The following is a 24,227-nucleotide window of genomic DNA, read 5'->3' as shown; positions in this document are numbered from 1 at the left end:
AAATCAAAAAGGAGTGATTTGTAAATTATATTCACCCTTTGCTGTATTGAAAGCACGACAACTGAACATGATGTTTTACCTTGTGAATTTAATCGTTTATTTGTACCATCATTTCAAATGAGATGTTTGAAACACACTCCAAAAAAAGTTGGAACAGTCGAGTGTTTAACACTGTGAAACATCACCATTTATTCTAATAACACTTATTAAGTATTTAGGCACTGAAGATACAAGTTTGTTAAGTTTGTTGAATTTTCCTCCAATCATCCATTATGCTGGTCTTCAGCAGCACAACTGTACGTTGCTGTATGTTGTGCTTCATAATGTAACACACATTCTCATTGCAGATGGTCAGGACTGTAGGCAGGCCAGTCTAGCACTCTCTGCTTCTTCGGCCAGTATGTTGTCCTGCTGAAAATGCCGGGACGTCCCTGGAAAAGACAGTGCTGGATGGCAGTGTATGCTGTTCCAAATGTTTTACATATCTGTCTGTATTAATGGTGCCCTCACAGATGTGCGAGTTACCCATGCCATGGGCACTGACACACCCCTGGCCCATACAGACACTGGCTTTTGGATCTGATGCTGATAACATTTTGGATGGTCCTTTTCCTCTTTGGGCCGGATAACACTATGAATGTGTTTTTCAAAAACGATTTGAAATGTGGACTCATCGGACCATAAAACATGATTCCATTGTTCTAATTTCCATCGAAGACGAGACCGAGCCCAGAGAAGTCGGCAACGCTTCTGGACTGTGTTGATGTAGGGCTTCTGCTTTGCATAGTAAAGTCTTAACTTGCATCTGTGGATGCAGCGGCGAGTGGTGTTGACTAAAAAAGGTGTACTAAAGTAATCTCAAGCTCATGTTCATGATTGCATTACAGATGATGTTTTTTAAGACAGTGATGTCTGAAGGATCAGAGATCACATGCATTCAGAAATGGTTTTCTTCTTCCCTTTAAGCACCAAAATTTGACCAGATTCCTTGAATATTTTTACTATATTGTGCACTATACAGGGTGAAATGCCACAAATCCTTCCAGTTTGTCTTTGCGGAACATTGTTATCAAAGTGCTGGATTATTTGCTGAAGCTTATTCCTTAGATTAATTATATCTGCTTCTCATTTCTACATGCTTTGGACTCATCAGAAGGACTAAATGCAACGTAAATGTCATTGAAAAAGTAAAAAAATGTGATTTACCGATTCATCACTCAAGTGTTTTCAGAAGCCCCTATATGACATATGTGTTTGTTAGGTTAAATGTAGCTGTTTATAATTTTTTTTTTTTACATTATAATTGAATTATGTACATTTGTATATTCATTTAGATCCTTATTGTGTATGCAAGGTAAATATGATCTCTGTCTTATCAGAGTCTTATAAAATATTTGTTAGTAAAACAGATCATTAGTACTGCCCTTTGAGAAGCTACAACGCATACTGAAAAAAAAGTTAATGTCTGAATTAACTGCTTTGGTTAAAGAAAAAACGTCTTCCCTGATGGAGGGAACGAGGCATTGTGTCGAAGAAGCTACACTAGGGGTCTCTCTCTTGAGCCTTTCGCATCTCTAATCTATGAGAAAAGGCCAATGAGAAATTTGGCAGACAGAATTTGCATGTCCCGCCCCTGGACATACGGGTATAAAGGGAAGGAAATTCATCTGTTTCATTCAGGATTTTTCTGAGGAGCCGACAATGAGGTTCGGCCGCAACAGTGGCTCGGCTCAGCGACGTGGCCGGGAGGACACAACGTCTCGTTCCCTCCATCAAGGAACGGAGGTTACATCCGTAACCTAGACGTTCCCCGTCTGTCGCTCACTTCGACGTTGTGTCGAACAAGCGACACTAGTGGTCCAAATGAAATCACGCCATGCGCTGAGCCGTGTACGTGTACTGCTGTCACAGGAGCGGGCAGGTATTTTACGTGGCAAAGCAACCGGTTGTGACAGACTGCACATACCCTTCCCAAACGCCCCATAAAGTTGTCAAAGCCTTCTGGTTCTTTACCCAGACAGAGGGGAACAAGGCGACGTGCCAAGCATGGGAGCAGGCCGTGCCAGCCGCGCCATTTCTCTCTCTATGTACATTTACATTTACATTTATGCATTTGGCAGACGCTTTTATCCAAAGCGACTTACAGTGCAATTATTACAGGGACAATCCCCCTGGAACAACCTGGAGTTAAGTGCCTTGCTCAAGGACACAATGGTGGTGGCCATGGGGTTAGAACCAGTGACCATCTGATTAACAGCACTGTGCTTTAGCCACTACGCCACCATCACTATGTATCTCGCATAGAGTTAAAGCAGCTGGGGCCATCTTAACACTATCATATGCATCGGGGAATGCTTTCCCAGTTCCTATTCTTTCAGGGGGAAAAGACCCTGCGGAGACCACACCTGCCCAGACTGGGGGAGGTAAAGCATGGTGAATGCATCACATGGGTTTTTAGGTCACATGTGGACAGTGGCCTGGTGGTAGATCCTGCCTCATTGGGAGGGAGGAGTTGCTATAGACACGGCGACCAGGGGGCAGTGGGAACTGTCCAAGGGAGATGCGGGTCCGCTCCGCGGAAAATACACACAGGGGGATAAGTCCACGTAAGAGCCCATCCTGTGGAGCACCTATTCCAGTACCGAGTAGATTGAGTACCCGCATTTGATTTGGTCGGTGAATTCCTCCACTCAATTCACGGACCAGAGGGCTCTGGAGGAGTCATACAGGGAGCCGAGTTAGTGAGATCTCCTGGGATAAGAGCGCATGGTTTTACCTCAGCAGAGGGAAAGGGCTGAGAAAACACGGGACAAAACTGACTCAACCCTGAGATTGTAAAATCTCGCAAAGGTATTGGGTGTTGCCCAACCCCCTGCTCTGCATATGTCTGCTAGGGAGGTGCCCCTGGCCAGTTCCTGGGGGGGGGGGGGGGTATGGCCTGGATGTGATTGATGCAATGTAATGGCATCCACTACCCAGTGGGAAAGCCTCTGTTTGGAGACAGCGTTCCTTCTCCGCTGTCCACCAAAGCGGACAAAGAGCTGCGTGCGGTCCAAGTAGATATGCAAAGCATTTACCGGGCACAGAAACGAAGGGGCTGGGTAAAAAAAAACATTAATAAACAGCTACATTTAACCAAACAAACTCATATGTCATATGGGGGCTTCTGAAAACACTTGAGTGATGAATCGGTAAATCAAATTAATCACGCGCTTCATGTGGGGCACTCGACGCAGGGGCTGAGAGCTGAGCCCGGGTTGAGGCGGAGCTGCACCTTTTTTGGAAGCCGCAGGAGGACGCCCTTGGCGAGCAAACGGAGCGTGGCCCATTCTGGAAGCTTTTCTGCGGAGCATGATGTGATATATGGTCTCCGTCTGCTTCTTCACCGCTGAGAACTGCTGGGCGAAGTCCTCGACGGTGTCGCCAAAAAGGCCATCCAATTTGTCTAATTTGTGCATCTAGACCATGTTCAGCCACAGATAACGTTCCTGAACCACGAGAGTGGCCATCCATCGCCTACCTGATTGACCGTGCTGTGACCTTCGTGGCCCTGAGGGCGAGGTCGGTCACTGAGCACAGTTCCTGCAGCACGTTGGGATCAGGACTACCCAAGTGCAGATCTTTAAGTGCCTTGGCCTGGTGGACTTGCAGGAGGGCCATGGCATGCAGGGCGGAAGCGGCCTGTCCAGTGGCGCTGTAGGTTTTGGAGGTCAGGGAAGACGTCATCCTACAGGCCTTGGAGTGGAGCACAGGGCGACCCCACCAGGTGGACCGCCGTGTACCCGTGGGCCGCTCCGCCATCGAGGGTAGTGAGCGAGAGGCACAGTGACGGGTGGAGAAGGGTGTCCTCCAAGAACTCGTCAGCTCATCATGCACTTCCGGGAAGAAAGGAACCGGGGGGCATGGCTGTGAGCGGTGCGCGGACCCGAGGAACCAATCATCCAGCCACGAAGGCTGTGGGGAGGACGGAGGGTTCCTGTCCAGCCCCATGCTGATGGCGGCCCAGGCAAGTATGTCGGACATCTGGGCGTCAGCCTCAAACTGGGCGTGCTGGCCCGAAGGCGGCAGCCCAGTCGATTCACCCGTGTCCACACCGGACCACTCTCCGATGCTCTCATCCAGCTCGGGGGGCTCAAGAGGATAGGCGGACAGGCTGTGAACCGAGCCGCTGTTGCCTCGAGCACGGACGGAAGTCAACGAGGGTACCAGGAGGCGGGTGGTTCGCGGGGGCATACCCGGCTAAACCGAGCCCGCTGCCATCCCCTAATCGCCTCCATCGCCAGACGGGTCGTCCTCAATCCCGTGGGAAGAAGGAGGGGGAGTGGCGTTCCTTTTGAGGAAGGAAAGACGCGACCGCAACGTTGCATGGTCATATTCTCACAGTGAGAACATGAGCCATCCACAAACGCTGTCTCGGTGTGATCGCTGCCCAGACACACGAGGCAGCGCCTGTGGCCGTCAGGAGCAGAGAGCACTCTACCGCATCCAGGAACTACACAGGGGCAGAAAGGCATCTTTATAAAGACACATCCTGAAAAGGACGTTCAACACTGCAGTGTATGTGCTCTTTTAGAGAAAATAACTCTTTTAGAGAAATAACTCTTTTTACTGCTGTCGAAGCACCCAGGGACAAGCTGCACTGCTGTGCAGGGAAGGAGAAAGCCGCTGATATGCGCCATAGATCCAACAGCAATCACTCAGAGATGGGAGGAAACAAACTGTGACTCGCAGCTCGCTGCATACACAACCAATCGGCTCCGAAGAACATTTCTGAATGAAACTGGCACATTTCCCTCCCTTTATACCCATATGTCCGGGGGTGGGACATGCAAATTCTGTCTGTCAATTTCTCATTGGCCTTTTCTCATAGATCAGAGATGCGAACGGCTCTCAAGAGAGACCCCTAGTGTCGCTTCTTTGACACAAAGTCGATGTGAGCGACAGATGGGGAAATATGATTTAATAAGACTGAATAATCTGACTACATGATGTTACACCACCAAAACTAATTTTAAGGATTGGATCAGATAGAAATAGCTCCTAAATTGCAAGATAGCACTTTTTACAGTGTAATTCTCAATTTTTTACAGTGACTTGTAGTGTTGCTAGCTACTTTATCAAAAAGTAAGCTTGACTGTAGCTTAACTACTTGAAATTATTAGTAGTTTGTAGCTTTGCGGGATACAGTTAACAAATTAAGGTCTCCAACTTGGTTGAGATTTTCACAATTAAGATCAAAAGAAAAAAGAGTAACATGAAAAGGAGAAGAAAACAAAAAGAAAGATGATGGGTTTAACTACCATTTCTCACAGAACAGATGACACCGGTGAGTTTGCTGGTTTGTTTTGTCATTTTCTCTTCCTCAAGCTTTGCAGGCGTGGCCAGCATGCATGATCAGCATTTCCATGGGAACACTGATTGTTCCCGGGGAACGCTGATCATGCCACTGATTAGCATGCAAGTAACATCTGTTCTCCTCTAATTCACTCCCTTCTTAAGCCCGTTGTGTTCTCAGTATCTTTGCTAGATTGTTGTTTGATGTTGAGTAACTAACCGCACTCTCGCTGCCTAGTTGGTCTGTCTCGTTTATCTGTTAGTTTCGCACTTGTCAGATGTGTGATTGCTTTCCAGTTTTGCTGCGTGTCAGATGGCCATGGAGGATACCTTGTCTCTGCCCACGTGTAAGATTGCCCATTTCAATTGGGCATTGTTCAGCTCCTCACTAAGCTTCAACGGAGGATCTATTCCTGACTTCCAACATGCACTTCACGGTTTACCCCTTGTGCAGGCACGCACGCTTATCGGAGATCGCTTTCCACTGCTGCAGCTGGTGCCGGGATCTTCCACAATACACAACTCAGTGACTGCTCACATTTGCTGTTAATAAATCCTTTGAACTATTCCTCTGCTCTTGGGTCTGTTTGTCTTGCTATCACTCGTTACAGACACAGAACAACACATAAACACTGAGTAGAAGCAGAAAACAAAGGAATTGAGAACTAGTGGGGACAATGATTTGGCTTTGAAACCAAGGTGAAAGAAAAATAAATCAATAGAAAATGATAATAACAAATAACGATGTCAGTTACATGAGCTGGACAGGGCTATTTGGGATACAATCCCACCGACTCATTTTGTATTGACTGCTGCTAAATACTCCTTTTCTCCTGAATTCCTTTCAAAGCTCTTTGTCTGTGTCTGAAGATATGAAACTGCCTTCAGCAGACTCACAGATACTGTAGCAGCTTTATGTGCTGGATCCATAAGATGATTACTGCACTGATGGACCCAAGGCATCTTTCAACACATACGTTTTTGGTGCACTTATCTGAGTCTCTTTTTGGAAAATGTGAGCTAATGAGTGAGCGAGTGAATGATGAATGAGGGATTAAATGAATGAAGATATGTGTGAACAAGCGAGCGAAATAGTAAATATATGGATAAATGGAGCAATAAAATGAGTAAGCAAATTAGAGAGTGATACATTTAATGAGAGAGTGCAATGAATAAATGAGTGATAGACTGAGTGAATGAGTAAGAGAGAAACACATTGAATAAATGGGTGAGAGAGTAAATGAATGAGGATAAAATCAATAGGTAAAGTTTGTTCATAAAAACTTAGATGCTGGCAAGATGCATAGGCAGACAGACCGAAAGAAAGAAAATTCTGTTGGCTTGTTTGAACATTCCGTCTTTGTAAGTCCAAGGGAACTAGATATGGACCTCAAGGTAGGTGGAGCTTCAGGTCACATCTATTGATGACGTGGACCAATGGCAGCAAGAAGGTATTTAGCACTGTTACGAACCACCGAAACAAACTCAAAAACACCTTTTTGGCCAGATATTGCTTTAAATGGCATCACACCCATTCGTTCTTCGATATCATATTAAGAATATCAGGGCCTCAAGTCAGAACAGTCTGAAGGTCTGTGCCATATTTGGTGGATGTAGCTTGAAAGCTCTAAGGAGAGTTATATTTAATAATAGAGTAGAACAAGAAAACATAGTTTTTAGTATCAACGAGTGAGTGAGAGTGTGATATATTGAGTGAGTGAGTGAGTGAGTGGCTTGTTCAATAGGTTAGCACACTTTCGTGACATGTGTATCTTTTAACTCTATTCCTGTTCTACATGATGGGAAAAAAAACTGCCAGTAGGTGATAAATGCTCTACCTCATGCTAAATGGCAGGGAAATGTCAACGCATTGTCCAGACTGGTGTCACCTTTAATCCCGCCTCATTTACATACCCTGCAGATCTAGCCAATCTGATTGAATATTATGAAAAGGGTGAATGCTGATAGGCCATTGTATTCATGACGGCTGGGGATATTTATGCCCTGCTGCCCACTAAAAGACTTTTATTCATTAGTTAGCAAGCATTTTGTGTTTCTCCAAGTATTGAGGCCAGAGCACTCAAGCGGTAAGGGCAACCAGGAGCTGAAATGGACACAGTATAGAATCCACAGATATAAAAAGCCTGAAGATTGTTAGCAAAAAAGTGTGAGTGGGTATAATGCTGTAAATGCTTCAGAAGAGGAGTGATTTAGCACCTACAAAATGGCCAATTTTGTTCACTTGTAAGAGCAGAAATCATGGATACTATTTCAGCTTTTGTGGTTGTTTCTGTCACCAAATTTCATAAGCTTTTTTGAAGCAAAGGTTACAAAAGAAAGGATAAGGACAGTACATATCATGTAAAATGTTGGTGAAAGAGAACATCACTTAAAAGGATTTCAAATTTGAGTAATTGTGAAAGCTGGGAGAGAGAAAAACAAAGGTTATTACATAAAAAGATCTTTATTGTTTTTTTTAAACAAGGTGTAATCAGTTAAAAGGATCGCAAAAAGATTGATGGCACCAGTAGGAATTTATTCCAAAGATGATAAAAGCTAACCAGCATTAAAGGAGACGCTCTACTGCTTGCACGGACTCCAAGCCTATGTTTAACATATTTACCACTTTCTAAACACTGCAAGAGAACCATTAATGGATAAGGAATGTGTCTGAACAACTGAGTGTTAAAGAAGCCTGTCCCTTTTCCGTGCTCAGCTTTTCCAAATGTTGTCATCTAACTTCCTGTTTGTATTGAAGTTACTGAGAAAAGTCGATTAAAATGGATTACGTGTGGGAGCACAGAAAGTATTTTTCACCCAGGGTTGATGGTGTGAGTCTACAGCACCCCTTTACTACGTGAAAATGCTAGTGAGGTGTTTTTTCTATCACTCTAAATGTTTGTTTAATTCCAACACCCATGGAGGTAAATTGGACCTGGCAGATTACATTCAGACCGCTATAACACACTGCACTTTTTCATAACACAAGCCTTTATGTGTAATTCTGCTTAATTTTTAGGTTTTAACTTGTTAATTTGTGTTAAAATGTGTGACATGAAATTTCCAACAGTGACAGCTCATATAATTACACATGCAAGTTCAACATTAAAATTTATTTGTCAACCTACACCCCTTATAGGAGCTTAAATGTGATTCAAATGGTTGTAAACAGAATATAAAATAAAGCATACACTTTCACACATCTTTAACGCTCAAAAAATCTGCTCATCTTAACAATAACGTGATTGACGAATGACACGAGAAGATGGTCAGAAGTGTCGTACGAGATATTTTCAATTACTTTGTGTTGTCTCTTGGAGTTTCATAAGCATAGAGACACATCAGTACATCCACAGCTTGAAGGTAGGATCTTGTGTACTTATAAATAAATTACTCTTGTTTTAAAATCTCCCTGCTCCGCTTCCAGTTGTTATGATATCCCCTGAACACTTTAAAATACTCATGATCGCTTTTGGCAACTCTATAACCTGTAAATCCTCTTCACTAGCTAATTACATTTTGACATCAACACCATAGATATCTTTATATAGCTGCTAGAATGGAAGTTCCGAGAAATAAATTTCACTAGTTTCTCTGGGGTAAAAGGTGAATAAAATGCAGTTGCCAAAGTGTAAGTGTGCAACATCATATAAAGCTTAACAGAACAGCAGTTGATATTCAAATTCAAATGGAATCCAAAAGTCTAAGAGCACTCTTAGCACCCCCCCCCCCCCCCCCAAGCATTACAATTTGAGTAAAAAGTTGAATTGACATTGAATTTTAGAATTTCTTTGTTTTTGGTAAGTCCATCTTTAGCTTTACTGACAGCATGCACTTGAGGTGGCATGGGCTCCACAGTTCCAACCAGATGATCTATGTTATCCCAGCATGATTTGAGAATGTTTCAAAGAGCATCTTATGTGCTTCAATGGAAGAAAGGACATCTGACCTGTTGTACAAACATGGTCAATGTCACAAATTACTTCTCCGATTAGTAATCAAATTAGTGATGTTTCTTTGCTCTTAAAGGACTATTACGGGTTCAATACAAGTTAAGCTCAATCGACACAAATGTATTTCGACCCGTCCCTCCTTTTCTTTAAATAAACAAAATTCTGGAAGTGAATGGGGCCAAAAATACAAATTGTATTAAAACTATAGCCACATGACATAAACAATGTGCATGTTAACATGATTTTAGTGTATAAAGTTAGATTACATTTTACAACTTTATTGCCATGACAATGTAATATCTGCAAACCCTAAAACAACTGTAAAATTTTCGATTTAGACAACTTTGCAGCTCAAATAATACACGTTTTAACAGAAGAATTAATGTAAGTGCTTTTATAAAATTATAAGCTTCACAATTCTGCCTTTAAACCCATCCATTTCCATTGAAAGTGCCTCACTGTAACCTAGATTTGTAACCACAAATGCTGTCAATTGAGCTTAACCTGTATTGAACTTGGAATATTCCTTCAATATAAATTTAGATTTAGATCAGACTGTATATAAAATAAAAAAATTAATCAAAGTTCACATACATTTGTAACTATGTGTTCTGGTATTACTATGAAATAAACTAATGATCTGCATTATGATACAATTATGTTTGCAAATTGAAATTTGTTTCATTGACTTCAGACACTTTGTACAGCATATTTTGTAGTATAAATATAGCAGTTAAATGGAAAAATCAGCCAAGTGATTCAAAGGAAGTCTCTTTTTCTCCTATTATAATATCTGATTGATTATGCGAGATTATACTCGCATAATCAATTTTCGAGCTAAACAGCAGTCGTGGCAGTAGGCATTAGGAAATAATTATGACAAAACACCATTATTAGAAAACTTTGGGTGATCTCATGTTTATGGGAATAGAATAGAGATCTTAAATCGATTTACTGTTAGAGTTGTGAAAACTATAGCACAAGAGCTCACCTCGTGTTCCATTGAAGAAAAGTGTTTGTCTGCGTGGGTTCTGGATGACCACGATTGAGCCATCATAGTTCTGGAGACGACAGGATATCTGTGCCGTCCCCCCCTCCAGCACTGTCACGTTCTCAGCCTGTACTTCCTGCCCCCGTGCTGAGAGACAGAGAGAGAAAGTGTGAGGAATAGACAGTTAATAGAGAACTCTCATTTAATGTAATAAATCATTGATAGAAGTAGTTCTGATGGACAGGAGGAGCAAAAATTTTGTGATTCCAAAGACAGCAATACCTCAGTGACCTATTAGCACCTAGCTCATGTAACTATCTTTTGTTCTTAAAAGTGTGAACTATGCAGAAGAGGACAGAGTGAAATAGAAATACAATTATGAGAAACTGACAGACTGATTGACAGAGGCAGTGAGGGAGAGAAAAAAGGCAAGTAAAGGGTCCTAATTAAGTGCTGGTACGATCAATAGCATCATTATCTTTATCCATTTCTGTGGGCTTACACTCTTCTCTCTTTCGTCTGCTCAGGCTGACACTCAGCTCATGAGAGCAGCGGTAATGACAGCTCTTTTTCGGGAATGAACTCAATGAGATCAGTCATACGCAGAGAACACAGAACATCACTAATGGCACTTGCCATGCTAAATCTAAACACAACACATCTTAATGGCCGATTGAATGCAACAGTGCTTGTGGTGTGTCATTTCCCTGCATGTTATGGGTGACACTCTGCAGACAACATGGACTGTTGACATTTATTTGAGCAGTACAGAGAATGCTGAATATGAGGTCATCACTGCTGGCCTGAACATGTTGCAGAAACTCACAGCACATCATTAATTTGTATTGAGAGCCTGTCTCTGGTGGACGATAATGAATCGCAAGCCTGACACCAAGGCACCAAGTTCTTCAACAGATCATTGACTCAGTCCAATGACAGATCACTAGGGTAAAATTGTCACATAGGCTGATTTGCTGAGACCTGTCCCCTCTCCATCTCTGCATTCACAGAGGTAGGACAAGATGTCTGACATGTTCATAGTGACTGTTTGGCATGATATCTGACATGTTATAAACACGCTGTAAGGCAGTGTTTCTCAATTCTGGTCCTGGAGGACCCCAGCACTGCACATTTTGTAAGATTCCCTTAACTGACACACCCATTTCAGGTCTTGGAGTTCCTACTAATGAGCTAATCAGTAGAATCAAGTGTGTTAGATAGGTTAGGGTCCTTCAGGATCAAGACTGAGAAAAAAGCTGCTGTAAGGATGATGGATGAGCCAACTGCGATGATTATCACTCACATTTGCAGTGTACAGGTCTGTTGCATTTTGCTGGAATTTTGTAAACAACAGGAGTCTGTAATTAAAGGGGCCCCAAAAGTGAATGGATGCTGAAGGCACACTTAAAAATGTATGAATATCATTGCATTAGAAAGAAAAATATCAAACCAAGTGACACGCAATATAGGAGAAACACTTTTCAAGTAGAACATTTCTCAAAAGAAGTTAAATCTAAAATGATAAAACAATAGATACATTAAGTTAAGCACAAAATTAAGTACACTTTCTGGTTGTCAAACTTTGTAGAAAGTGCCCATAGTTGTGATGAACTAAACCTGTGGTTACTCTGCTAGGAAATTGTGTAAACTTTAGGGGAACTGATCGGATCTAACCAGAGGTGGGTAGTAATGTGCTACATTTACTCTGTCACATTTACTTGAGTAACTTTTTGGAAAAAAATTGACTTTTAGCATAGGTTTAAAAGTGGGTACTTTTTACTCTCACTCAAGTATATTTCTAATGGAAAAAAAAAAAAATACTTTTACTTCATTATAATGGCCGGTGATCCTGTCGTTACATTACTGGGTTTAATTTGAATGAATGTGTAATTTAGTGAGAGATTATTGAATGGGACCTTTATGACAGCGGACATTCACACAGCTGCACACGCCGTCACAGACTCAAGGTGGACTCAAGTCCATCACTGCTGCAGCATCAAGAATAATAGCAAAAGAATAGTGTCATCATGCAATTCTTTAATTTAACAACAAGACAAGTGGATATTTCAAGATTAAAATTGCAGCTCCAACATAAAGCTCTAATATTTAACGCGGGATTTTCTGTGTAATGTGATGGTCATTTTCTGGGTGATTCTGTAACTAGGCACTTATGACATATATTTTTAAGTGTACATTTTTAAATCAGTCCAGTAATATATTAGTTTGCTTTGTCCCGCATGTCATGAGCAGTACTTACGCATTTACCCCGCGCCCTTGCACTGGCAACTAAGGCAGCTACTTTGGGCTGATTAACTGTATAAATCCATGTAATCATCCAAGTTAAGTGTAAATGCCTTTTGCTCTGCCACTAACAGGATTGACAACTGGAGCACGAACAGACAGCTTTTCCATCATATGGCGAATAATATATATATGTTCATTTAAAGAGCAAACACATTTTATGTAATGCAAATTATTGTATTTATTTGTTAGACTTTAGTATCTTTAAGCTCCAATACAAGCTGGGTAGCCTCATCTCACCAAAATATCATAACCTACATTTTATGACAGAATATTTAAATCATCCACAGAATTATCATTTTCACTGTGCAGTCTCCTGAGTTAAAATAATATCACCTCAGTGAATTTAGAAAATAAAGAATTTTTAAATGTATCTGTATGTTTTGCCTCTTTATGTTATGTTATGTTATTATTGTTATTATTGGTTATTATTATGTTGTTATTATTATAATCTGTTTCTCACCCACACCTATCATATCACTTCTGAAGATATGGATTTAACTACTGGATTCTTATGGATTACTTTAATGCTGCCTTTATGTGCTTTTTAGAGCTTCAACATTTTGGCACCATTCACTTGCATTTTACTGTCCTACAGAGCTTAAATATTCTTCTAAAAATCTTAATTTGTGTTCTGCTGAAGAAAGGAATTCATACATATCTGGGATGGCATGAGGGTGAGTAAATTATGTTAGAATTTGAATTTTTGGGTGAACCATCCCTTTAAAGTGATAGCTCTACTATCTACTACTAAGTGAGTAACTTACATTTAAGTAATTGTACTTTTACTTGAGTAAATTTTTTGGCTACTCTACCCACCTCTGGATCTAACAGATCTACTAAAATCCCAGTCTTAAATACTTGCAGAAATGGGTAGTTCTGAGAAATGGCCTAACATCATTCATTTGTAGATGCCAAGGGCTTGATATTTTGTTTTATATAACAGTCAGCTCCAGTCCTGGAATCTGATTGGATGATAGGCCTTCCAAGAGTGCTGATGTTTCAGAATAGAAGCACTCTGGTGCTTTACTGGTTGTATCACTCTGCTTGTGCTCGTGGTGTAGGATGAATAGGATGTATTTGACCAAAATTACATTATCTTCAGCAAGCTGACTAACACACGAGGCTGAATCCAGCTTCTTATTTGCTGGCTTCTTATTCTCGCTACAGTTATAGCTTTACTGTTAATCTTTACTGTTTACTACACATGATCAATCACTCTCTCTCTCTCTATCTTTCTCACTCTCTCTCTCTCTCACTCACACACACAAACACACACACACCCTTTTTTCTCCAATAACTTGTTAAAAACAGACAAAGCCATCATTACTAGTTGTAAAGTGACGTTTTTGAATTCGTGAAAAGGTTTGGGCTCATCTTTTGAACTAGCAATGGCAGATCCTGATCCATGGCGTAAGAAAAAATTTCCATTTTTGTGACAGTTTTTTATTTACTTGTTTGTTGATCTGTTGTATACAAACAGTTTCACACTCGCAAACGTGCTGTATGGCCCTAAATCAGCATGGCTCTAATTACCTGTGGCCTTGTGCCTGCGGCCAAATCACAGCTGTGCCGATGTAGGGCCATACAGCACTATTGCTTGTGTGATATTGCTTTAATTTAATGCAAAGAAATACAGACATTTTTTAAGAGTCCTAATATTTTTGGGGGGCCACTTGGAACCAATAGTTGAAAGAGTGTATGTTGTGCACTCATGTTACACTAAGACATAATATAGCATGGAGAAGTATATTGTCTCCAAACCTCTTATCAGCAACTCCTTGTTATAGGTCAGAGACAGGAGGTTTCTCAGAGAAATAATTAGGACTGTTATATGAGGACATGTTACATTAAGTTCAGGAGGAAAATAAAGAACAGTCTGTAAAGGCATGAGACCGAATCCTCTGTCACCCATTGGCCCACTCGTCTGGCTTCATTTAAATTTAATTCTGTCATACTCTATGTATTTCAATGTACCCTTGTCTTAAATTCAGCAGAGGGAGAGCAGGTTAATAAAACATTGACAGGTGAAGTATTGAGCTGAAAGAAAGAGAAGAGAAAAGGGAGGAAAATGAGAGACAGTGATTGAGGAAGTACCAGAATTTTGCACAATTGCTATTGTAATTGTGGCCATTGTTATTTCTGTTCTCCACTTCAATATTGTGATTCATCTCACGACAATCGGCACCGCCATTGCTATCCCAATTATTATTCTAATGACTGTTATTACTCAGCACTTGGGCATCTGCGGACTTGGCCGCCATTGTTTTAATGGCTCTTAATTGTTCCAACAGCACTATACATCAAGAGAAGCCCTGTGAATGCATGGATGGCAATTAAAAACCTAATTCAAACCTAACCAAACCGGAAGTGGCCAAATTCCAGACAAAAGTATCTAAATGCGTTTGATTGAGAAGTCAAACAAAACACAGCTTATTGAGCATCCGTTAAATGCACTCTGTCGCACGCCAGCTGTCTCCTCTTCATGGCCGAAATGAAGGGATTTCAACAGGAAAACAAATGGCATGAAAGGAAGGGCATGTGCCATGACGCCAATACAGCAATCGAAAAATCTGCCAACTCACTGATGGGGGGAAGAAAGAGAAAAATAATAAGACAGATAGAGACAGAGATGTAGAGAAAGCTGCGGCATTCGGACAGATTCACAGCTGTGAGGAAAATAGTAAAGGGTTGGTTGAACTCTCTAAACAAGCTTGATCTTTACTACTTGTGTGGGAGTTGTTTATGATTGTATCTGCTTTGTGAACCCAGAAGTTTATGAGTACCAACGGCAAGGCAAACACAAGAAATGACACCTCCTGAGATGGATTAATCTTGAGCCTCCTAGAATGAAGCCAAAATAAAACAGTCAGCCTGCTAGAATGGGATTATGTGAGAAAGTAAAGCGATTGATAACAGACCGTCATATTGACTCTGTGAAAAGTGAATAGATAAAGTAAATTGTGGGTCGGAGGGCCGGGGAGGCGCAGTTCATAATTTGGCCAGATGAGGGTGACCTATCAATACAAAGGAACTGTCCTTTTAGGAATAGAGCAAAAAGTTGTAATTTACTGAAACTTTACATTGAAAAAAAGGGCAATCATTTCAGAATGAATGAGGAAATATATAAATATCATGGGTGAATAAGTAAACAAGAATGTAAATGGCAGTGTAATGGTCCTAGGGAAGCTGTAGTGAGTTATGATTTGTAGGTAAGCTGGATTTAGAGAGTTGGTAGATAGCAAGATACAGGGCTGGCGCATGAGCAACTATCCTGCTCAAGATTATTCAGCTGAATTATAGTGTACAAGCCACAAGGCGCCCACAAATACACCAGACACACAGACAGTAGTCATTTATTCACATTTAGAACCATCAAAAAGCAGATATCCAGGCACAGGAGCAAGACATCCCCAAAGATTCATGTCAGAGTTTAACAATCTTGTGCTATCAAGACATTAAGACTTTCTTTGATTCTCTCCTGTAATCCAATTTCACTTCAGTCTTTAACCCTCACACAGTAAGCGCTTGATATCTTCATAACTTGAGCAACTTGATCTCTCTCTCTCTTTCTCTTATTTTGTATTTCTTGCCATGCCTCTCCAAAAGCTAAAGCTACCCGATTTATGTCACCTTAACCTACTGTGTACTGTTTGTGTGTTTACTGGTGTTTTGAGGTAATCATTGAGCTGTTTTGGTGGAAAAGCTGACAGACTGCTTCTATCTTTAACACACATGCATTTTATCCTCTTCCTCTTTCACTCTGGTCTAAAATTAATATTATCTCTCCAATAATTCTCACTGTCTGCCAATCATATCCAGTTAAAAAGCGTTCAAGCCATAATACATAATCCTTTGCAAATCTCTTCTTTTCCTTATTATCCTGATCTGTCGCCATCTTCCTGGCCTTTCTTTTCTCTCCCAGCTCCCTTTTGCTCTTCTTCAATCCTGCACATTTCTTTCATCTGCACTTCCTCTTGATTCTTTTCTTCACTTTGCTTTCTGTTCCTCTCTAAAACTCATAATTCCCTCTCCTACTGCCTGCTTTTCCACACTAATCTCATTTCTTCCCTCTTTCACACCTACACATGCTTCCCCACCTCCTCTTTTACCTCAAGCCCTCTCTTTTTTTTTTCAAATTTTCCCCCTCTTTTTCTCCTCCTTGGTTTCCTAACCCTTACACAAAGCTCTTTCTTCCTCTGTAACTGCTTTCATCCCTTGCTTTCTCTCTCTGGTTTTCTCCTCTCCCTTCAAGGAATGTTATCTCTACAAATCTTTTCCTTTTAGTCTCCTCTACTTTACATTTTCTTAACTTTCCTCCTTTTTTATCTCCTTGCCATGAATTCCTCCTCCTCATCATCATCATCTCTCTCTTTTTCTCCCTTCCTTTGTGCTTTCTCTTTGGCGAGGACCCTGTTTATTTCCATCTCTCTCCTTCAGAAAATGTGATTTGTTTTGCAGCTCAGCCTTGCAGTATAATCATCCAGCCTTTTCCAGGGGAAAGAGAGAGAGAGGGAGTGAAAGAGAGAGGGTGAGAGTAAAAAAAGGACATGCAGAAGACTCAAAAGTGAAGAGAGGACAATATGGACTGAACATCCAACTCTTGTCTCTTTGTTACACTCTTTGATGTTCATTATTCCATTCTTTCTTCGTGCCTTTCTACAGTATGTGAATAGTGACTTTCAGGAAGGGACAGTTTTTAAAATAATTTCTCTATGATATTTTCATGCCGCAATCTGTTCTTTTAAACCTATCTTAATGGAATAGTTCACCCAAAAATGAAAATTCAGACATAATTTACTCTACATCATGTCCTTCAAAAACGATATGACTCTCTTCCATGGAGGAGAATACATTTAGAAGAATGCTGACACTGCTCTTTCCCATACAATGGAAGTGAATGGTAACTGAGGTTGTAAGTCCCTAACATTCTGCCCAACATCACCTTTTGTGTGTTTCATGGAAGAAATAAAGTCACATAGGTTAGGAACAACATAAGGTTAAGTAAATAATTACAGAATCTTCTGTTCTGTGTGATATCTTTTGCGAAATGTACATCTATAATAAAGTGATAATGAGCACCTGTCAAGTTTTGTCCACACTAAAAAAAAAACTTGAGTTGGATTTACTTAAAAAACAAACAAAACAACAACAACAACAACTATAAAACAAATTCCACACAGAAATTGCAAGTAAATGTAACAGACCATATTTTCAAGTAAAGGCACTTCCGAAAAGTGAAAGGGCTCGGTTTTTAGAACCTGGGTTTTCTATGACAAAATCAGAATCCCATGCTGCATTGCATGGTAAACAATATGGCAGTGTGCATAGCCAGCAAGTGTGTTTGCGATTACATCTTATCTATCACAAACAATCATTATAAACATCTAAAAACCACATAATATGTTTGATAATATATAATCTGACCTTCTGTGCATCTGCTGTGAAGTATATGGTAACATTTGTTTTAATTATAGCGTGCATTATAGAACTCACCCTGGGGGATCCGTCAGTACAGGAGAAACTCACATGTGAAAAGGTTAAGCCATGCTTTTAAATGTGTTTTTTAACATATTTAGTCACAGCACAAAGCTTAATGCATTCTATGTAATCTATTAGACAACATCACTTTGCTTAAATGGTGAAAGGAACAAAAGGCAGAGCTGCACACGCGGATCTCAACCCTTGGTGCACAAAACACCATGACGGTAACAATCAAAAGATAATTTTTTGGAGTAGAAAATGAACTGCAGGCTTCACAATACATGAAGTTACCAAAAGTAACAACGAAACCAACAATAAAAACTATGTAAATCAACTTTCAAACAGTGAAATGATACAAGATCATTAATTATTCAAGCCTGGTGCATGCTGGAAACACCAGATTCGAGAAGTTAAGTAAAAAGCACTTATTTAATTTACTCGTGAAATTTACTCAAATTAGCAAATAAATATGACAAGATTTTCTACCTTAGGATTGGTATATGATGATGCATTATAAAAATAACAAATCATAAATACAGTATATCATAAATAATATTTACTTATAAGTTAGAGCATTCATTTTTACATGTTTGAATTGAGTACACACGTAGAATGTACTTAATATTTTCAAGTTCACGCTAAATCTAACTTATTCAATGTGTAAAGTACTTAATTTTTTTCTGCTATAGCCTATTTACTTAATTCCCAAAAATATACGTAAATAATGTCCAATATAAATCATAATGGAATGAGCGGTCCATTGTTTCTGCAGTCAGCTCATCACAATTTTAATGCAATTTCTGTGCAAATTGTGTTTATTAGCAGTAAATAAAAATTCACACTTTGATTAACACAATCACAGGTTGTGGTTAGAGAAACATGTTGAAATGTATATGTTAAAAGAATATATACTTTCAAGAGCAACAAACCCCCCCACCAATCTCACGCTGCTTTCCAATTTTCTCTCTCTTTTCCATTTCTCTATTCGAAAGTTATCCTGAAGTACCAAACATCTTTTTCTTTTAACATTTCATTTTCTATTTATGATATTTATTCTTTCATTCCCAGTTCCATCTCTCATCTGCTCCTCATCTGTGATTTCTCTCTCCTGTCCTCCCTTATCTCTTCTCCTCGCCGTAACTGCCGCGCTCTCCCTATTCTTTTGACCTTCATGTTTTATGCTCCCCTGTCTTATCACCATATTTCAATCATATCTATCTCTCCTCACTCCATTTTATCCCTTGCTCTCTCTCTCCATCCCTTCATTTCTCTACATTTCCTCTCTCTACCAGGTTATTCTGTCCCTGGTATCTGCGGTTTCTGTATGTATATGTTTGTGTGTATGTTCTGTGGTTTTGGTTCTCTGTGGAGATGACAAGCTGTTTCTGAGTTGTATTGAAGCGCTGCAACATTTACAATCAAGAATAACAAAGGAGGCTTATTTACAGGGCAATTACATTAGGCTAGTCAGAGAGAGTTTGCCTATAGCCAGCACAGAAATTCAGACCATCACAATTCCTTCCCTTACTCCGTCAACCAATCTGGCTCCCATCCCCACCAGAATCTCACGTTCAACCGGAAAAAATTACATAATAGAAAATTCTAACAAGGCTAAAGACCCATTCTTTATCAGTCCTTGCCTCTATCTCTCTCTCGCTCTCTCACACACACACACACATACACACACACACACACACACACACACACACACACCGGCCCAGAATATGATCTTTTGTTGCTGAGATATTATAAATGTTCAGTTTTGTTCCTGGTGACGAGGCCCTGGACCCCAAATCCGCTGGTTCTTAAGTCAGTAGAAAAGAAGAGAGACAATCTGTCATACGTTCCCGAGGAAGCAAGTCCCTAAACGAATAAACAATAACAATGTCCTTGCTGAGTTCTAAGTGCAAATACTTTGGGAAATACACCAATTACACCACAGAATGCTTGATCAAAGTTTTCGAGTGCTTTGAGGTTTCTCTTGAATACTTGTTCTCTTTAATGGCAATCCTCCCTCAGTGAGTTTGAGGTTATCATCCATGCTACTGTCAAATCTCCTTCCCTACAGGGTGCATGCTTGCATTCATTTCGTCCCTCTCTTGCTCACTCACTTTCTCCCTCATTGTTGTAGAGTAATTTCCTTTCTCCGCAGTGTTCTGCTTATTTTATTGGTTGTATTTACAATTCCCTCTCAGCTGCAGGCTCTCGGTTTACTGCTTTAGGTTTACCACACTAGGATCAGAAACAATGGTTGACGAGTCAAAAAGTCATCCAACAACCAACTAGTGGATAAAAGAGGAAGATTATTTTCTCTTTTATATATATATTTTTTTTTGTAGCAGCAGTTATATTTTAGCATGCTGACAGTGTGATTTGCGTTAGATATTGGACAATTTGCAACCTGGTCTCATAGAATCACATTACTATACCTAAATTTTTGCACATTTAGTTTTACTGTACATAGCTTGTTCTATGTATTGCGGCAGTTTCCTGGTAAAAAAATAAAATAAAAAATACAGTAAAGTTGCTAAAACAACCATTCATTTTATTCACTTTCACACAAATCAAAAGTAAAATGAGAGATCAGTTCATATCAGTTCATAAACACTTACTTTTTGCCTTGTTCTTCACAAAATGCTATCTTATGACATCAAAAGACTTTTACTATAGCGCATGATTTATAAGGCAATACATTTTAACATTTACACTAGGTAACCAATTACATTTACAAGCTTGTTCGCGTGTGATCAAATTGCGCAGCAATGCAAAAGTCTGGGTACGAATATGTGTATTGACACGTGAGCCAAAAGTGTCATAGAAGCCTGACAAAATTACGTGGCTGCACTAGCAACTACATTTTTCATCTCACGTTTGCTTTTATGACACTATTAGTTGGGTTTAGGTTTAATACTTAGGGTAGGGAAGAAGGTTTTGTTGCTTTAAAACTCGATAGAGCATTAACCTTAAAAAAAAGAATCTGTATGGGAGAACTTTTAAATCATTTTATCACCACAATGGACATTTCACCTCAGAACTGCCACAATATGTGCAATGAACCACATAATATTATTTAGCAAAAAACCTTCACATAGAACTTATGTCTTAAATGTCATTCCATTTAAAGTACAGCCACTACAGCCATACACATGCATATGGATTTCTTTGGCCTTTGCATTGGGACTTACACCATTTATTTTGAGTGTGGCATTTTTAGGGTGCCATTTAAAGTTAAAAAAATTTCCACTTTTAAAAATGCATCTTGAGACACCTGCATTCTGTTCCATTCCTCTGCATCTCACTGTTTTTGACCACATATTATTTTAAGGCTTTTGAAAGGGTGAGGTGAAACTCATCAGCCTAGTTACTTAAGCAGGCCTTCCTTGAAACCGATTAGTTCACTAGTCATTTAGGCAACCCACAGACTAGTCAATTGTTTTGCACATCCCCAGTCCAAATTCATTTTCTGATCCTTCAATCATAAATCTGCCAGCTGACTCAGCCTCCATTATTTTCTTACTGTATCCTTTTCCTCCTCTCTCGCTCTCTCTTCACACTCACTCACGCCTTCCAATAAATTATCTTCCTCTGAGGAAGAGCGAGCAGTGAGAGAGAAGGAGAGAGCAAAGTGTCCGAGGAGACAGGCACTGTCGAAAATAAAGAGATAGGTAGAGACTGAGACGAAGAGTGAAAAGAGAGATGAGAAAGATGAAGAGAAAAGAAAGTAGCTATGAAAGGGTATCATAAGTTTACAAATAGAGAGGAAGATTCATTTCCAGAGAAGGACTGATGGCGAAGGAAGACAAAAAATGTGACGACTCACGGCAGAGGGAAAGCAGAATGAGGGAGCGCAGCAGGAGGGAATGAGTGGAGTAGAGCAGGAGAGATCGCTGGTCTGGTCCCATTGTGTATTGAGGCTCAGTAGCTGATCAATGAGGCCTCTGTGGTTGAAGACTGCACAATTCACCAAATACACACACACTCACACACCCGACAGCTGAAATCGCAACAAAATTACTACATTAAACACCAATGCTCTTTAAGCGCAGGGTTAACTAAATCACTTAAGCAGCAGCGTTTGAGAATTCAAGCCACTAATATCACATGCAATTATAACCAATTGAACTCAGCTAATTAAAACAGTCCAATATCCATGTTTAAAGAGTAAGAAAATGCTCACGGTGCATGGCAATTTCCACACTTAACTTTCTGAGTAATACAGACAAACCACTTATTAGCATTCAAAGACTGAGCTAAATTTTTAAAAACATTAATGACTAGTTATTTTAGAAGATATTACAGGCCATATTAAGAATTTTTTTTTTTATGTTGTTTTTATATTCAAAACTGTAGCCAGCTAAGAACACTCTCTGATACCAAATCATATAAAAAATCCCAGAAAAGCTGTTGGAAACATAAACTTTTATTTTTTATTCTTGTTTTCCACACCTTGCTGTCACTTGTCTGTTATTGTTTGCCCAGTTTGTGTTTCTGAAAAGAGAATTAAGCGGGGCCTGCTGAGATTCACGCATAATGCACACCTCAGTGCCAGCATGACAATGTGATACTGAAAACATAGTTTGGCTCACCGAAACAACCATAAATCAATATGCAATCAAGTCTGCCAACTGTTTTCACCAGATTCAAAATGAGTTAAACTGCTTTTAAAGTTTGAGAAACCAAGCAACCACATTCAATAACATTTAGAAAAGAAAATTAAGAGCTGCACACAAGAACTGATGTCTTTGCAGGGGCTAAACAATTCAGTTTGTTTGTTACATGCTTATTACTGTGTTACTAAATAATAATAAACCCAAACATTCCACTGGCAATTCAAAATTCCATCAATCACATAAAGCTAATAATTAAATACTTTGGTCCATAAACTGAAAACCCTGGGCGAAACGTGCATAAATAGCTCAACAATGTCAAACCCGATCCCTAAAGATCAGAGAGCTATGAGCCTTATTGCGCACCCTGAGCTTCTGTACAAATCTCTTAAAGCCCAGAACAGCAGATCATGCCAGTCTTCTAAGCAAGCCCTGATACTGAAAACATCCAGGTTCCACAGTCACACAAACAAACAAACAAACACACATGGTGATTGGCAGGCCTAATATCCACTGTGTCACAGAGACTGTGTGTAAGGAAGCACAACCCCAGATCTGTGCCTCAGGTAACTACAGTAACCACCTGATTTCAAATCGATTCTCCTCAAACCACAGTCAAACAAAGTCTCTAGTTCCACCAAGGTCGGGTCAAATTTAGTCCGTCTCTCCTCTCCTTTCCTCTTTCTGTCTCTTATTTTATCTGTCCATCTGTGAATGGTCACAAAATGTTGTGGTGTAGCTGTCCTCCTTTCTGTCTCTATTTCCTTTGTGCTTTTGTATCCTTTCTTCTACACAATTTTCTTTCATAGTCTTGAACTCCTGCTGCTGATCAATTAATCAGCTTGCTGTTTATATAACCCCTCTTGATATTGCACAGACACAATTTGGGAGGAGCACCCTTGTGTGTGTGTGTGTGTGTGTGTGCGTGTGTGTGCGTGTGTGTGTGTGTGCATGTGTGTGTGCATGTGTATAGATGCATACTCCACATATCTGTGATTTTGTAAAGGGCAAGGAAGGGTAGGCAGTCTACAATAGCACTCATTCAGAAACCCAAGCAGTTAGTCAGAGAGCTTTAGTCTATTTCACTACACTTCTACAGTGAGTTATTAGGCTCTTTCTGATCAGCCTTTATCTGTCTGCCACACAGAGAATGTTGAGGTCACGAAGGGCCATTATAAATGAATAAGTTTTATTTTGCAACATGCCGTACATACTCAACTATTCTACAATATGTGTGCATATGTATTCATGTATAAACAGTATCCAGCATGTGTTTGTGTGTATTCATATGAACAGTATAAAGCAGTGGTTCTCAACTGTAATTACTTTGGAACCTTGATTTTACCTTGGACATCAAATGGCGACCCAACACGGTAAAAAACATAACCCGTTTTTAATGTAGCCTGGGTCACTTTTCTTTTCTAGTTTTGTTCATGGTTTTCAAGTATAAGGGCATGTATCAAGTGATATCATTTTTGTAGCTGATGTCATTGTGAACAACAAATGATAGAGTAAGTTTTTCTCCCCCTTTTAAAAGCCTGTTTATTTCTACGAACC

At 40.0% G+C, this 24,227-nt stretch overlaps 1 protein-coding gene across 3 annotated transcripts in view; it reads right to left on the bottom strand.

The window, feature by feature from the left end:
• LOC127656263 (cell adhesion molecule 4-like) overlaps positions 1 to 24,227 on the bottom strand; it is a 190,539-nt gene that overhangs the window by 29,419 nt on the left and 136,893 nt on the right. Inside the window, exons 1-2 of one of the 3 annotated variants that reach the window (XM_052144499.1) lie at positions 21,884 to 23,499; positions 10,279 to 10,425 (exon numbers count right to left, since the gene is read on the bottom strand). In XM_052144499.1, the coding sequence (XP_052000459.1) occupies positions 10,279 to 10,425; positions 21,884 to 21,965 (229 nt within the window). In that variant the 5' untranslated portion in view covers positions 21,966 to 23,499. Of the gene's footprint in view, positions 1 to 10,278; positions 10,426 to 21,883; positions 23,500 to 24,227 lie in introns of those variants that run through there. The other 2 variants (XM_052144502.1, XM_052144500.1) reach the window with 2 other exon arrangements.

Source organism: Xyrauchen texanus, chromosome 15 (assembly GCF_025860055.1).
Source record: "Xyrauchen texanus isolate HMW12.3.18 chromosome 15, RBS_HiC_50CHRs, whole genome shotgun sequence".
Lineage (NCBI taxonomy): Eukaryota > Metazoa > Chordata > Actinopteri > Cypriniformes > Catostomidae > Xyrauchen > Xyrauchen texanus.
This window is presented reverse-complemented; position numbering and strand designations above follow the sequence as displayed.